The sequence below is a fragment of the Panthera uncia genome, chromosome B1 (assembly GCF_023721935.1).
Source record: "Panthera uncia isolate 11264 chromosome B1, Puncia_PCG_1.0, whole genome shotgun sequence".
Taxonomy (NCBI): domain Eukaryota; kingdom Metazoa; phylum Chordata; class Mammalia; order Carnivora; family Felidae; genus Panthera; species Panthera uncia.
The window spans coordinates 105,824,952-105,841,947 of record NC_064811.1 but is presented as its reverse complement, the minus strand read 5'-3'; the positions used below and the strand labels follow the sequence as shown (position 1 = coordinate 105,841,947).

Sequence of the window (16,996 nt, the reverse complement as noted above, 5' to 3'; positions counted from 1 at the left end):
ATACACAATGGTCACTTAAAAGACTGTGGTAGACTACTAGTTATTTTTAAAAAACTATTATTTTGTTTTGTACACATGGCTGCTCAACTGCAGACTATTATTTCTCATCTTCTTTGTAACTAAAGTCATGTGACTAAAGTCACCAGTGTGTATATATATAACATGAGCAGCTTCCACCTTACTTGGTTAAAATCCCTTCCATCTGCCCTGATTAAATTTTCCCTTTTCCTGTAAATGGAAACACAGATTACCCAGAGACCCAACTTTGACTATGCAAATAAGTACAAAGCTCTAGGACAGAGGTTCTTTACCTGCGGGGGGTGGGGGGGGGGGGGGGGGGGGGGGGGGGGGCCCCCGGTTCCCAAGGGGACCCAAAGAAAAATTAGGGGGGGGGGGGCAGTGTTTTAAATTAACCTTTAACTAAAAGTTAACATTTGTTTCAATCATGAATATAGACACAAATCACTGAAGTATTAATAGTATGTGATTTTTCCCAGCAATAGAAATCAGGTATTTGCATACATTATAACTGTTGGATATATAATTTCAAACATTTATGGACATCAATACTATGAAATTATGGTAATTATTAGACCACTGTACCTTGTTATGTGTTAAAAAGCAGCACCTATTTCTATATCACAAATTTGTACTTTTATATATTTTAATAACCATATTTCAAATACTGTTTCCTTTGTAATTCTGTGTATTGTATTTTATTCATTTAACACTATTACAAGGGATCCACAGGCTTTAGATTGCCAAAGGTATCCACAGCATAAAATGGTTAAGAATCCCTGTTCTAAGATATCAGAGCAAAAAGTCTGAAGGAAGGTGGGTCTCTGAAGGAGTTCATAGACCAGACACCCTGATAGCTTACACTGCTCCCCTCCAAACTATTAAGAGAAACACTTGTCTTGCTTAAACCACTATATTTTTGAGTCTCTTTGTTACAGAATCTTTGCCTTTACCCTAAGCTTATTAAAATATCTTGCATTAGTGACAATAAGTCCTCAAGGAAATGACAGTCAAAATGGAAAGAAAATAAAAACGTACAATTTTTAGTAAGTAGATTTCATAAGAGCAAGTGATCTATTTCGTGTTTGAACTGAAGTAGAAGGTGGTAACCAGGTTTCTAGTGTGGGAGACTGAGTAGAATTGGTATGTACTGTTAAGATAGGGGTTATGGAAAGAGAAGTCAGTGTGATTTGAAGCAGTGAGTTAGGTTTTAGAAATGTTGGATTAGAGAAATCAGTGGTACAGAGAGAAAGGGGTACAACAGACAGAATTGCATCTGGAAACTCCAAAGAGGAATCTGGGTCAGGCTAAAGAGAAAATCTTGACTGTAACTGGCATACAAATGGTATTTGAAACTAAAGACACAGAAGAAATGAACTAGGAAACCCATATAAAGTAAGAAAAGAGCTTTGGACTGGCCCCTGGAGAATACTAACATTTAAGATATGGTGGAAGAAAAGGAGCCCCTTTGAATTTACATTTAAGTCAATCAGCTAAAGAGGAACAAAGGTATTACTTCTTATTTACATAGCACAACTTTCATTTATAAACAAAGGAACTATTTCAGAAGTTTTAGTCAAGCATACCAAAGTTCTATTAATGAAAAGCATCAATCCAGAGTAGGAATATAAAGTAGTAAAAATTTCTTCAGGGCCTTCATGATTCTTACTTAGTACATATTTTTTGTTGCTTATTTTGTCTTTTTTTTTCCCTTCTGTAACAAAACCTGCTGTGAGAAAAAAATGTAAAATTCACCAAAATAGATGTTTCATTAAATATAAAGGACTACAAATTTAAAAGGTTATCTTTTGTAAGGAGGATGTTATTTTAATGAAATAAGTAAAGATGAACTAAAAGAATGTAGCTCTAAGGATGAAATTTTAAGTATTATTTGGACATAGTTTCAGGGTGGGAAATTAAAACTCCTACCCAAGACGACTCTCTATGCAAGGAGATGCAGCACTAGTAATTTAAGATGGAAAATAGTACACATTTTATTTATGTATGTATTTTTTTAAACGGTTTTTAAATTTTAAATTTTTTTGAGGTGGGGCAGGGGTAGAGGGAAAGAGAATCTTAAGCAGGCTCCACGCCCAGTGTGGAGCCTCATGTAGGGCTCCATCCCATGACTGTGAGATCATGACCTGAGCTGAAATCAAAAGAGTTGGAAGACTGACACTAACCAGCTGAGCCACCCAGACACCCCTGTACACGTTTTATTTTTTTTATTTTTATTTTTTTATTTTTTTAACATTTTTTATTTATTTTTGGGAGAGAGAGAGACAGAGCATGAACGGGGGAGGGGCAGAGAGAGAGGGAGACACAGAATCGGAAACAGGCTCCAGGCTCCGAGCCATCAGCCCAGAGCCTGACGCGGGGCTCGAACTCACGGACCGCGAGATCGTGACCTGGCTGAAGTCGGAGGCTTAACCGACTGCACCACCCAGGCGCCCCCCCTGTACACGTTTTAAATATACTTTAGCTATGTACTTTTCCAACATTTACATTAACATTGTAAAAATTATTTCCTTATGAAATCTCCATTATGATTTTGCTTACTTTAAATCACTAGCAGCTTAACATAATATACGGTTTTCATTCAGTCCAGAATAAGTAACATTTAACTTCTTTTTGTCCTAAGTATACATCTTCCAGACTTCAAAAAATAGACTTTACGCGGCACCTAGGTAGCTCAGTCAGTTGAGCATACGGCTTCAGCTCAGGTCATGATCTCGTGGTTCGTGGGTTTGAGCCCCTGTCAGGCTCTGTGCTGACAGCTCAGAGCCTGGAGCCTGCTTCGGATTCTGTGCCTCCCTCTCTTTCTGCCCCTCCCCTGCTCACACTCTGTCTCTGTCTCCCTCTCTCTCTTCCCTACCCACACTCACACTCACACTCTGTCTCCCTCTCTCTCTCTTTCGAAAATAAACATTAAAAAAAACATACTTTCTGGTCTAGTGATTTAATAATTTTTTTTTAAATTTTATTGATTTATTTTGAGAGAGAAAGAGAGAGGGAGATGGAGGGAGAGAGAGGGAGAGAACATGAGCAGGGGAGGGGAATCCCAAGAGAGAGAATCCCAAGCAAGCTCTGCACTGCCAGTGTGAATTCTGACATGGGGCTTGAACTCACAAACCATGAGATCATGATCTGAGCTGAAATAAGAGTTGGACACTTAATTGACTGAGCCACCCAGGTGTCCCTAATAATTAAATTCCTGTTTGCCCTCTATTCAAACCATTCAGGATTTTAAAGACTTCTTTCCTCTAAGCATGTCTCTGTACAAACTGAAAACTTTTACAGGGAAGACTATTCCTAATACTTGATTATTTTAGTTGTTTTTCTGTGAGCCATCTTTTATCTTCCTTTTGTTATGGCAAACACAACTAGCAAAAGTGTAGAAGATATTTTCTACTTTGTTTCTATAACCTTCTATGTTATGTTGACCACTGCAAGAAATCATGTTGAGAGTTTTCAAGAGTTTTTTTTTTTTTTTTTCCTCATGTGGTAACACCAAAATATTCAAAAAGTATAGTCTGGATTATTTTCCTAGAAATGTACTTTTTGCCTTTGTGCAGGAGGAAGTTCACCTACTCCATTTCTGCCCATTCACAGCCTCTCAAAAATCTCTCTACAGTTTATCCCTTCTAGCTTAACATTCCTTTACCCACTAAAACTTTAAGATCCTGGGAATTTCAAATGTACTATCTTCTACGACATTTCTGAAAAGACAGACTCTTATACAAAACCTTGGAAACCCCGTCTTCTGTCTTTAAGTCAGTTCCAAATTCTGACAAAAATTTTATTACTCTTTGCTTATTAATAAAGTTAGAATCAAGGGGAAAAAAGCTCATATGTAACAGTTTTAAACTTTCTTTATTATCAATACAGAGTACACAAACTAATTTTCAAGAGTATATATTTTGTTCCAAGATATATTCACATTAGCCAGATTTTATTTAAAGACAAAAGCAGACATGCCATTTTATATCTTTTCTTTTACAACTACATGTTTACAGAGTCATAAAGTCATCAATTTTTTATGATCAGATCTAGAAACTGTACTTATAACAGCTATATGATAACATAAATATACACAATACCTGAGCTGTCTTAATAGAGATGTTGTAGAAGTTTACTTATACCCATAAATATGATGACATCTCCTGAGAAGCTTTTAATAAATATTTAATATATCATATGATTTTAAATGGGAAGACAGTTATATTGAGAGAATAGCATTTAAAAAGAATAAACTTGCATATCTTAGATTTTAGCATTACACTTTTTAATTTTTCATCATAAAAGAAAAGGATTTTAAACACTGAAATAACATACTACTTATGAGTAAAATGTCACATTGAGTTTGAGTCTAAGTAAGTAGGAAGGAAACCCACATTTATCTGATTTTTAGTATTTAAAACCCTTGAAAAAGCATATGCTTTATTGTAGAATTAGTACTCTAAAAAATACTGACAGTAATAACACACTATCAAATTGTATACAAATGGCAGCTATATAATTTGTATGTTTAACAACTTAAATATATGCATTTCTTAATTTAATCTCCTGATGAACTACCTCCAATATCAATATTAAGGAGTTCTTTAATTTTATCATATAGTACTAACACCAAAGCACCCCCTGTACCACGAAGGATATTGGAGAAGGCACCACGAAAAAATGCATTGATTCCTTCATGTTGGTATATCTTCACAAAGCAGTCTAAAGTTCCTTTATATTGCCGTTCAGCCTCACCACTCTATGTAAAGAAAGACAAATAATTTGTCATTTTAGTATCTTTCATCTTAAAAATTTTTTTTTTTTAATATTTATGTTAGAGAGAGACAGCGCAAGCAGGGGAGAGGCAGAGAGAGAGGGAGACACAGAATGGAAGCAGGCTCCAGGCTGTGAGCTGTCAGCACAGAGCCAGATGTGGGGCTCGAACCCACGAACTGTGAGATCATGACCTGAGCCAAAGTCAGCTGCTCAACCGAGCCACCCAGGTGCCCCAATATCTTTCATTTGAAGACATATTTTTTTCAGCACGAAGGATAGATTAAATTAACACTGTATTGAGTAAGTATGTTGAGTCAATGGGCATATATTGAATACTGTACCTAGTGGTTGGAGAATTCTCATCTTGAAAACTGACCATATGTTAGGCTTCACAAAGTTCAAAAGATGACATCACATACTATGATTTACCCTCTCACTACTTTGCAATTAAGTGAGAAATCGATAGCAAAAAAGATAACTAGAAAAATATCAAATGTTTGGCTATTAAGAAAAACACATCTGAGAAAATATTTAAAGCCTCATAATAACTACCAAACTCCTTAACTAAAATTAAGCTTGGGTAGTAACTTATAAGGAAATTAATGACTTTGAAATATCAGAAAGGAAAGGCTGAAAATTAATGAACAATCTAAACATTTTTAGAAAATAAACCTAGAGAAAGTAGAAATAAGAACACAGCCCACAGAAATAAAGGAAATAGGAAATAAATATAACAGGAAGTATACAAAGTCAAAGTTACTTGAAATATTTTACTGAAAAATTTCTAGAAACAGTATTTGAGGAAAAACAAGAAAGTCTCTAAATTTCTTAGAAACATCAAATGTAACATCACTGCAGATGATCCAGAGATTAAGAAAAAGCAAGATGGTATTACAAACAACTTCATGATAATTGAAAACTCAGAAGAAATAGACAAACTCCTAAAAAAGCATAATTTACCAACAGAATAAAAAAATAAAGCATTGGAATACATGAAATTCATTAAAGTAATCCAATTAGTTGCTGAACATCCTCTCTTAGAGAAAACCATGTGTCCAGATGGCTTCAAATGTGATCCCTACTAAATATTCAATGAACATTTAATTCCAATCTTACGGAAGTTATTCTAGAGAAGAGAACAAGTGTAAGACTCCTCCATATGTTTTATGAGGCCTGCATAACCCTGGTACCAAAATTAGACTAGGACAGTACAGGAAGGAAAAATTACAAGACCAAATCACTGAAAAAATGCAAAACTCCTAAACAAAAACTAGCAAGTCAAACCCAGCTAGAAATATAATATATAATGACCAAGCTGGGTTTATCCCAGGCACATAAGATTTGTTTAGCTCTGGAAAACAGATTAATGTAATATAACAGGTTAACATATAAAAAATGAAATCATCTTAACAGATATAGAAAAACATGACCACCACTCATGATTAAAAACTACTACAACCCAAAACAGAAAAGAACAGCCATAATATGATAAAGGATAACTACAAAATCCCACAGGTAACATTTTTAAACATTTTAAACAGATTTACTTTATTTTTTAAATGTTTATTTCTGAGAGAGAGAGAGCGCATTCACACGTACATGAATGGGGGAGGGGCAGAGAGAGAGGAAGACAGAGGATCCGAAGCAGGCTCTGTACTAAGAGTAGAGAGCCTGATGTGGGGCTCAAACTCACAAACCTGAGCCAAAGTCAGATGCTGAACTGATTGAGCCACGCAGGTTCCCCCAGCTAACATTAATTTATGCAACACTGAAGAATTCAATAAAGGCATAAGATTAGCAAAAAAAGGTTGACAGTTATTACTTCTTTAGTATAACACTAAAACAGAAGCCTCAGCCAGTGCAGAAAGGCAAGAAAAGGAAATAAAAAGTGCAAGAATTGGGACACCCGGGTGGCTCAGCTGGTTAAGTGGCTAACTCTTGGTTTCGGCTCAGGTCATGATCTCACTGTTTGTGGGATCGAGCCCTGCATCAGGCTTATTTAAATCTCCCTTATTTAAAAAATCTCCCTTATTTAAATAAATAAATAAACATCAAAAAAAATTTTTTTAAAGTGCAAGAATTGATAAGGGGAAGAAGCATAGTATTATTCACAGATATACACCTATGTTTAAAAAAATACAACTTCAGAGTGTAGATATAGACTAGTATTTGTAATAGGGTTTAACAAAGTTGTAGAATATAAATGAAAATACAAAAATTAAAGAGTACTATTATGGGCTGCGCTGTGTCCCCACAAAATTAATATACTGAAGTCCTAATCCCCAGTACCTCAGAATGTGACTAAATTTGGATATGGAGTCTTTATAAAGGTAATTAAGATTAAATGAGCTTATTAGGGTAGGGCCTAATCCAATTTGCCCATCCTTATCAGAAGAGAAACAGAAAAAAGACCATAGGAAGACACAAGGAAAAAGACAGCCATCTATAAACCAAGGAGAAAGGTCATCAGAAGAAATCAGCCCTGCTGGACTCTTTGATTCAGACTTCTAGCCTCCAGAACTGTGAGAAAATAAATTTCTATTGTTTAAGCTACCCAGTCTCTAGTACTTTGTTATGGCAGTTCTGGCAATACACACACATATACCTAAAATCCCTAGGGGTGCCTGGATGGCTTGGTTGGTTAAGCGTCCGAATATGGCTCAGGTCATGATCTCATGGTTCATGAGTTCAAACCCCACATTGGGCTCTCTGCTGTCAGTGCAGAGCCTGCTTTAGATCCTCTGTCTCCCTCTTTCCATGCCCCTACACGGCCTCCTCTTTCTGTTTCAAAAAATAAATAAAAATTTTTTAAAAAAAGCTTTAAAACTCCATACACCCACAATTTTTTTCTGAATTATTGTGAGAGTAAGTGGTAGATTATCATGTCCCTTACCTTCAAACACTTCTATGTGTATTTTCTAAGAGTAAGAATACTTTCTTGCATATCCAAAGTACAGTTATCAAAATCAGAAAATATAACATTGATACAGTACTATTTACCTAATCCACAGTCTATATGCAAATTAACTTTCCATTTAAAAAAGTTTTTCAGTGTATTAAACTACAGCTAGATATAGATCAAGAGGAAACACAGGAGTAACTTTAAAAATAGTCTGTGAGTGAAGTAATAATAGGTATGCTTTACCTTTTCAGGTGGCCTAAAGGATTTGTAGACATAAAATGAAGATAATGATAGTAACTACACCTCATGGCATTGTTCTGTCAACTAAATGAGTTAGAGTACAAAATGCTTAGGACAGTATCTGGGACACAATAAGCCCTCTATTACTATTCTAGCTTTCTGGGCTCATTATTTTTAACTGCCCTCATGAAACCTATCATCTAGGTATACTGAACTACTTCTCAAGCCATACCTCTACATATGTTTCCCCTCCTCTGTTTAGAATGTTCTCTCACTATCTAGAGAAAAAAAATCTATTTACAGACATTTAGCTCTCCAAGGGGTCACATCTGATCACTTTAAACATTTAGATATCCATCCCTCTGTTGCATTCCTGGAACCTATGCACATTCGATTTATACCATTAACTGTATGCATTTAATACTATGCTATTAATTTGGAAGCAGATTCTACCTTATTTTGTGTCACCATAACATAGCATAGATTAGGCACTCAAATATTTGCTAAACAAATGAATGTAGCAAGTAACATCAATAAGCTGGATGTACCAAAATTTTGATTTGGGGATTTATATTTAGAACATAGATCATTAAAACAAGTTTTCATCCTCAGAGTTAAAAATTATTTCCTTTATTAAAATATACTACAACAAATAACAACATGTCAATGGCTTGTGACAGGGCTTACTGTACTTAACCTAATATTCATTTAAGATAGACATACTCATCCAATCTGTGCCATCCCCCTCCAATCCCTGCCATCCCCCTCCACCTTTCAGATATGTTATAGGAGTGGAAAGAATTTCTATTTTGATAACAAAAGAGGAAGAAACTTTTGCTGGATGAAGTTTGTTTGGGGATAAGAAAGGATACAAGAACACATCATACATTTATTTTTAGTAAATAAAACAGACGTCCTGCCTTTTGGCCACAATTTCTCTAAAATTTGAGTAAGTTTATATTTGAATATCAAAGATATTAGAAAATTCAATTAGGTTCACAAATAATAATATAATACCTGCATCATCATGCGTCTTCTAACTGTGTCAAAGGGATAAGAGAGAATTCCAGAGCATGTGGTCACAACTTGAGCAATGAAAAAGGAGACAAGAAACGGAGTTTCCTTTGGTTTTGGTAATAAGCCCTAGAAAAGAAAAACATGTCAAGTAACCATCTAAATTTCCAAAATACCTTAAATTCTTAAGTCAAAGAGTAACTCCTATAATGAAAGAGGGCTCAATTATACTTCAAATGCAACAAAACACAGTTTGATTTAATGTGGAAAGATTAATATTAGGAGATTAGTAAGAAAGAAGTATGCCGTACATGGCTTCACTTTAAAAGCATACCTGAAAGAAAAAAGCATATTTGCTATTATCAGAGATTTGTTATTAATGGCAAACACTAGGAGAGATAGCAGCCAGTGACCAAAAAAGTTCTTCCATGGCTCTTCCTCATAGAGTTAAAAATTAAAGAATGCCTGATATTATCATCAACAGTATTTGATAAGCAGAAGAAACACTCCTAAATTTCACAACTACTACAGGTGATGATAGAGAAAAGCAGAGGAAGAACACACATAAAATTTTCCATTACTAAATAAACATACATAAGAGCATGTTAATTTCCATTAATTTAATCTGTCTAAAAAATACACACCAAACTAAAAGTAACATGTCCAGACCACAATAAAAATGACCTTCAGAACTGCTGGGTGGTTCAGTCGGTTAAGCGTCATGACTCTTGACTTTGCCTCAGGTCACCATCTCATGATTCATGAAGTGGAGCCCTGAGTCAGGCTCTGGGCTCCATGCTGACAGTGCTAAGCCTGCTTGGGATTCTCTCTCTCCCTCTCTGCCCCTCCCTAACTCACACTTGCTCACTCTCAAAATAAACTTAAAAAAAAATGACCTTCAACAATTATATTTATGCTAATGAGGGAAAGCAGAAACAATACCTAAAACAAAATTTCTCTGAAGTCTTCATCTTATTTAGTAAGTAATACTGATATTAATTTCATTGCTTCCTTTTGGAAGTGACTGAGAACATGGGATTTTTGCCACTTAACATAAATTACTTAATGATTTCTAGATTGTTTATCTTCAATATGGGGATATTAAAAGCTACCCTAGGAAATTGCAAGAAAACACTTAACAAAGTTCCTAGAACTAAGTAGTAACTCAAAAAATGGCAGCTATAATTACAATCTTCCTCTTTCCTACTTTATGATAAGTGATAATAAAGTGAATGTAAAATCAGAAAACCTGTTAGAAGGTGTCTTTCTATATGCTAAAGATTTGATTATGATGTAAGCCTAATTAGCATGTTTTCTATTTGTAACACAATATACAGTGAGTTGTTCAGTTGCAAACAGCACAAAAACTTAATGTTTGGGTTTATGCTTTATATGTAAAGTGAGATCCATAATCGAGTTATAATTTAATAAGGTTATGGCAAAGTCATGATTAAACAAAATTCTATAATGTATCTAATTTCATCATTTATTTTCATTTCCATAATTAAAAGTAAACATATCTGCTGAACAAACTACTCATTAAAACAATAAAAAGAAACAAACCAGGTATTTAATATACAGCAGCTAAAGCCTCAAATTACCTTAACGGTGTCATATGCTCCAAAATAGGAGGCTCGGTACACAATGATGCCCTGAACTGAAACACCAAACCCTTGGTACAAACCAACAATTCCATCCGATTTTGCTATTTTTATAATACAGTCACCTAAACCCTTGAATTGCCGCTCTTCAGGACCTAAAATAAAACCATTTAAAATGTATTAGCAACCTTACATATCAGATAAACACTTTAATCAAAGTAATCTTACAGACTTAAATGATCTGAAACTGCCATTTAGAAATCTTTCTAATAAAAAAGGACACAAATGAAAATCCTCTCATTTGTTTACAGAGAATTAAGATTTCAAATAGTATCTTAAAATATTTTAACTGAAAATATTAATCTCTTATAAAAGCAATCTAGGGGTGCCTGGGTGGCTCAGTTAGTTAAGCATTGGGCTCTTGATTTCAGTTCAGGTCATAATCTCACAGTTCAGAGGATCCAGCCCCACATTAGACTCTGTACTGACAGCTTGGAACCTGCCTGGGATTCTCTCTCTCTCCCTCTCTCTCTCTCTCTCTCTCTCTCTTCTCACACACACTCTCTCTCTCTCAAAATAAACTAAAAAAAAAAAAAAAATAAGCAAATAAAAGCAACATATTTCAACCAATTTGACTTGCCTAAAACATTTCAACAAAATTACCAGAAGCTACTAACTAGGGTTCAGAAAAATAAAATAAAAATACCCCACAACTTACTTAAGTTGAAAAGCAGAAAGACAGACACAGCAAAAAGACAAAGCCAAGAACTAGCAATTTTAAGGATTAATAGTTTAGATGAATTATCATATTTTTCTAGTGTTTGCTGGTTTCATTTTTATTTTCCCTTCACCTAGAACTCCTTTACAATATTTTAAAGTAATTGTATATAGAATATAATCTTTCAAAATAAACTAAATTCTCCCAATTTTGAGAGAAAAAAATTACAGAACTGAACTAAAGAGAGTTTTTTTTCACTTTCTTAGCAATAACAAGAAAATATGGACTGCCAGTTAAACATGATAGTTGGAACTCATATTTTCATCTTTATTCAAACTGCTACCCCTTCTGAGACATTTTCTCTGATCACTTATCTAAAACTGATGTCACTCCCTGCTCCCTCAATATTTTTTCATGTCGTTTATTGCTAAATGACAGTATATTTTAGTCATTTATTCATTTTTTTTTTTTTTTTTACTTGTGTTTTGACCATGAGGTACTTGGGCCATGTACCATGAGCTCCATGTTTTATGTGGGGTATCTATATGTGTGTCTCTAATCTCGTATCTGAGGCAGGGCCTTGATTGAGTACAGAGGTACTCAATAAGTATTTGTCAAATGAATCTCTTGCTTTAAGAAATTCTACTAAAATGGTAATAAAAGAATAAAACAGGTTTAAAGGTATATAGGCAAGAACAGTACATGACACAGAATGAAATCCACAAATATCAGCAAGATGGAAAGGAGATGGAAGAGTGATAACTCACTCAGTAGAGCAGAAAAAGTTGAAACTTACTTTCTTGCAGAGAGAAAAGCAAGCTGTTTTACCCCAATAATCTCAGAAAGACTTAGAAATTAGAGTATTGCTCTTGAGGTGAAAGCAATGTAACATATGAATGCTCAAAACCTCACCCCCAAGAAGTCAAGTGCCTTACTCCTCTGCTATCCTCAGAACTGAACACAAGGCTCCAGACTGAATGGGGCCAATTGATAGCCCCTACTGGGGCCAGTTCTTCCACAACTGCAGAAAAAAGCCTCACACAAAGATGTATCATTGTGAAATGTCAAGATCATTAGGGACAAAAGGTAATTAAAAAGAAAAGTCGCATACAAAAGGATCGGCAGTTAAGAGATTGGTTTCTTAAGAGCAATATTAGAAACAACAGTCCAGAGAAATGTTTTCAAAATTGTGAAAGTGACTTTATTTTTTTTAAATTTTTTTAAATGTAAATAAACATTAAGTAAGTAAATAAATAAATTTTTGAGACAGAGCACTAGCAGGGGAGGGGCAGAGAGAGAGGGGGACACAGAATCTGAAGCGGGCTCCAGGCTCTGAGCTGTCAGCACAGAACCCGACACAGGGCTTGAACCCACAAACCGCGAGATCATGACCTCACGGTCATGACCCCGCGAGATCATGAGCTGAAGTCGGACACTTAACCAACTCAGCCACCCAGGCGCCCCAAGAAAGTGACTTTAAACTAGAATTGTAAATATGGTCAAATATTAAGTAAAAGGGTAAAAACAGAGATATTTTTAGACATTCAAGATCCCAATATATCTCCTATCTGCTCAAAAAGCTCAGAAGACTATATAAGAATATAATCTACCAAAATAAGAGTGTAACAAAAACAGAGGAAGATATGATAAATAAGAACAGAGGCAAAGGGAATCTCTGGGATTAGAACTGTACATGTAACCTAGAGAGGAGCCATAGTTGAAACAGGAATAAATTCAGGGAGGGATCTAAGAGGTGGCTCTCTAGGAAAAAACTGGAAGTTACGAGCCATCTTCATATCTGCTCTTTTGTTACTGCAGTAATGGCCTTCTCCTTCCTTCTTTTGAGGGAAAAGAAAAAAGTAGTAATCTTTAGGCCCTATTATTCTACCATTTGGTTGAGATAAGATTTTTAGAATGTATTTCACGTTGCTATAGTATAACTCTGCAATAAATAATACTTCACTCAAAACACAAATAAGGAAGAGTAGTATTTTCGAAAATTCTATACCTTTTCCAATATCAGCACCTAATCGGGTTCGGGCAAAGTCTAATGGATAAACTACACATAAGGATGTTGCTCCAGCAGCTCCACCAGAGGCCAGGTTTGCCAAAAACCACCGCCAGAACTGAAACATATTAATTAAAAAGTGGTTATTAAACTATAGAATCTGTTTAAAATTGTTATTTTTATGAAGGTTAAAAAGTCAGATTTTCAAAATGCTTTTATAAAGTAAACATCTATGATAATGCATATCATATTGTGCAAAATATTTCCCTTCATGTTCACAAAGCCTGTTTCTTTCCAGGTAGTCTGGGAGATACAGTTTAAATGCTGATACACAGAAATTCCAAGATATTTTAATGGCCTCCAGCAAAAGTAGTCCAAATTAACAAGAGGCCACATAAGATAATCATCTCTTTAGACTATATAATTTTTTTGTCAATAACAGTATTAGGGGGCGCCTGGGTGGTTCACTTTGTTGAGCACCTGATGCTTGACTTCGGCTCACATCATGATTCCAGGGTTGGGGGATTGAGCCCTATGTTGGGCTCTGCGCTGAGCATTGAGCCTGCTTATGATTTTCTCAATCTCCCCCTCTGCCCTTCTCCCCTGCTCACACAGGTGCTCTAACATACATACATGAATGAATGAATCAATGAATCAATGAGTAAATAAATATTAGTGTTAGCTATGGCTAAAATGTCAGGTACCTATGGAGGCTTTAGTTACATTCTTTTTTGGTGTTGGGGGGGGGCAATAATACTTTATAATGCCACAATTTCACTTTGTAATTTTAGTTGATATTAAACAGCTCAAAAGTTAACAGCTCAAAAATATATTATGTTCAACTGCTGACATGAAAACTGGCAGAAATCAATTATAATATAGTTGAGTGGCATGTAAATTAGGCCTTACTGATCTGGTTCACTTGGGCTATTGAGGTTCTTTTTTTTAAAGTTTACTTATTTGGAGAGAAAGTACAGGGGCATGCATATGCAAGCAGGGGAGGGTCAGAGAGAGGGAGAAAGAGAATCCCAAGCAGGCTCCATGCTGTCAGCACAGAGCCCAACACAAAGCCCAAACTCATGAACTGTGAGATCATGACTTGGATCACTGAGCCACTCAGGTGCCCTAAGCTATTGAGGTTCTTTTTGATAAACATTTAAAATGTGCCCTGCTTAGGTCCAGTAAACTGCTTTTTAACATCTAGAGCTTACTGGAGAAGAAAAGAATATTTGAATTGGAGTGGTTATAGAAAACCTAGGGTCCAAGGCCACTGTAACCATTTTAAATACATTAAAATGAATAATATTCTAGTCAGGTTCAGTTTTTTGCTTTATTCTCTCGCTTTTATTTCTAACAATAGTTTTAAGTCTCAGATAGCTTTGGAACTCTTGGCCTAGAAGGACCTTCCCATCATTTTTTTTCCTATTTTTTTAAATACAAAAGTTATTGATTTATACTCTAATCAAATTCAACTTCTTCCATGAAACTTCTGATCTCCAAACCCATTCAAAACTGTATGTAATCATCTCTCTCTCTCTCCATATACTTCAGCTCTCAGAGAATTAAAGGTGAATCCTATGACCAATATGTAAAATATGTCAACATGTTCCAGATTCTCACTTAAATAGTATTTACAATCACTTTCTTCTATTTGTAAGTATTTGTACTCATCTTACCTCCTACAGACTATAAATTTCTTGAAGTTAGGATTATTATTTAACAGCTTTATTAAAATATAATACACTTTACCAATGTAAATTCACCATACAATTCAATGGATTGATAGTATGTATATTCATTCAGAACTGTGCAACCAACAGCAGCTTTAGAACATTTTCATCACCCCAAATGCTATACCCATTAGCAGTCACTCCACATCCAACCCATCTCCCTGGGTCCTAGGTAACCATTAAGCCACTCTCTGTCTCTATAGATTTGTCTATTATAGACACTTCCTACACAAAGAATAACACAGTAGATAGTCTTTCATGACTGGCTTCTTTCATTTAACATAATGTTTTTCAAGGTTCTTCCATGTGGTAGCAAGTATTAGCACTTCATTCTTTTTTATTGACAAATAATATTCCAGTATATGGATTTACATTTTATTTATCCATTCTTCAGTTCATGGACATTTTGGTTGTTTGTATTTTTTTGTGGCCAGATTTTTTTTTAATGTTTATTCATTTATTTTGAGAGAGTGTGTATGTGCATGTCCATGGGGCAGGGCAGGGCAGAGACAGAAGGAAAGGGAGAGAATCCACTCCCCGCACATAGTCCGATGTGGGGCTTGAACCCAGGAACCATGAGATCATGACCTGAACTGAGATCAAGAGTCTGAGTCTCACCCAACTGAGCCACCCAGGTGCCCTGATGCCAGGATTCTGAATTTACCTGTTTATTTCACAATACAAGTCATAGGACCTTACCCAGAATAATAGTAATATATTCAATAAATATTTGTTTAATGAGGTACTAGGAATGCCACATACTGTCCTCAGACCCCTATGGCTCCTTTGCAGCAAAACTTATTAAGTTTTGTATGGGTAGCCCTGTTTCCTAATCACCCAGAGACAGTTAGATCAGGAGATTGCATTTGACCCCAAAGTAGCTAATCTATAATCTAGAAGATAATCTGTAACCTGGTAGAAAAAGATGAACAGGGCCACAGTCTATTTCTTGGGAATGTGACTTTACAGTTCCATGCCAGTTAGCAGTAAGGACAAAAATGGAAAAGTTATTAAATAGCTTTTTTTTGTCTTTTTTGAGACTGTTTCAAGTTATAGATCCTCTTCCAATAAAAATCACCTATGTATAAACATACTGTTAGTGGTTTAAAGTATTTGTCAAACATGCATGGATCTCAGGAAGGCAGACTGATGTCTTTCTGGGTGGATGATCATATAATTTATTATCCAAACCATGATACTTCTGACAGTGGAAGTGGGGCCTTTGAAAAAATGACACAGACAGGCACAACATGGATAAATAGTGTGGCCAACCTTCTGGTGGAAGAAAGAAAGACAGAAGGAGGGAAGAATGAAAGAAGCAAGGAGGAGAAACGAAGTATTTATGTTGAATGATAATCCTGCAAGTGTTCGTGCAACAAAATCTACCCCTCCACAGTTAAGCTTGAAAATAAAATAGACCCAGAGGAGGTAATTTATTGATTTAAATGAGGGTTTCAGTTATTATAAATTAATAAATTCAGATATTACTATATTGTAAAAGGAGAGGGCAAGGAGAGGAATCAGTGATAGACAAGAAGATGAAATAATCTGACGGTTTTGGAGGAAAATAATCTTGTTTCTTTTATCTCTCTCAAGTTTATTTTTTTATTTCGAGAGACAGATAGCACAAGTAGGGGTGGAGAGAGAGAGGGAGAGAGAGAGAATCCCAAGTAGACTCTGTGCTGTCAGTGCAGAGCCCAATGTGGGGCTTGAACTAATGAACCTTGAGATCATGACCAAAATCAAGAGTTGGATGCTCAACTGACTGAGCCACCCCAGTGCCCCAATCTTGTTTATTTTCAACTGTTGACAAATAGATATTGTGTGACCAGACTCAATGATGCACTGAAGAACAAATGCCCTAGAACCAAAGTTCTTTCTAACAGAGCTTGTCTGGGCATGAAGGAAAGCTGGGAGAAGTTCTAATCTTCCCTGTTGACGGTTGTGCTGGAAGCTAAAAGGGGGCAAAGAAACATTCTGTACCCAGAT

At 35.5% G+C, this 16,996-nt stretch overlaps 1 protein-coding gene across 1 annotated transcript in view; it reads right to left on the bottom strand.

The window, feature by feature from the left end:
* Window positions 1-3,872: 3,872 nt before the first annotated feature.
* The window catches only part of SLC25A31 (solute carrier family 25 member 31), a 28,105-nt gene continuing 14,981 nt past the window's right edge, over window positions 3,873-16,996 (bottom strand). Inside the window, exons 3-6 of the mRNA XM_049631155.1 lie at window positions 13,278-13,395; window positions 10,552-10,706; window positions 8,954-9,079; window positions 3,873-4,777 (exon numbers count right to left, since the gene is read on the bottom strand). Coding sequence (XP_049487112.1) covers window positions 4,577-4,777; window positions 8,954-9,079; window positions 10,552-10,706; window positions 13,278-13,395 — 600 coding nt within the window. The 3' untranslated portion in view covers window positions 3,873-4,576. The remainder of the gene's footprint in view (window positions 4,778-8,953; window positions 9,080-10,551; window positions 10,707-13,277; window positions 13,396-16,996) is intronic.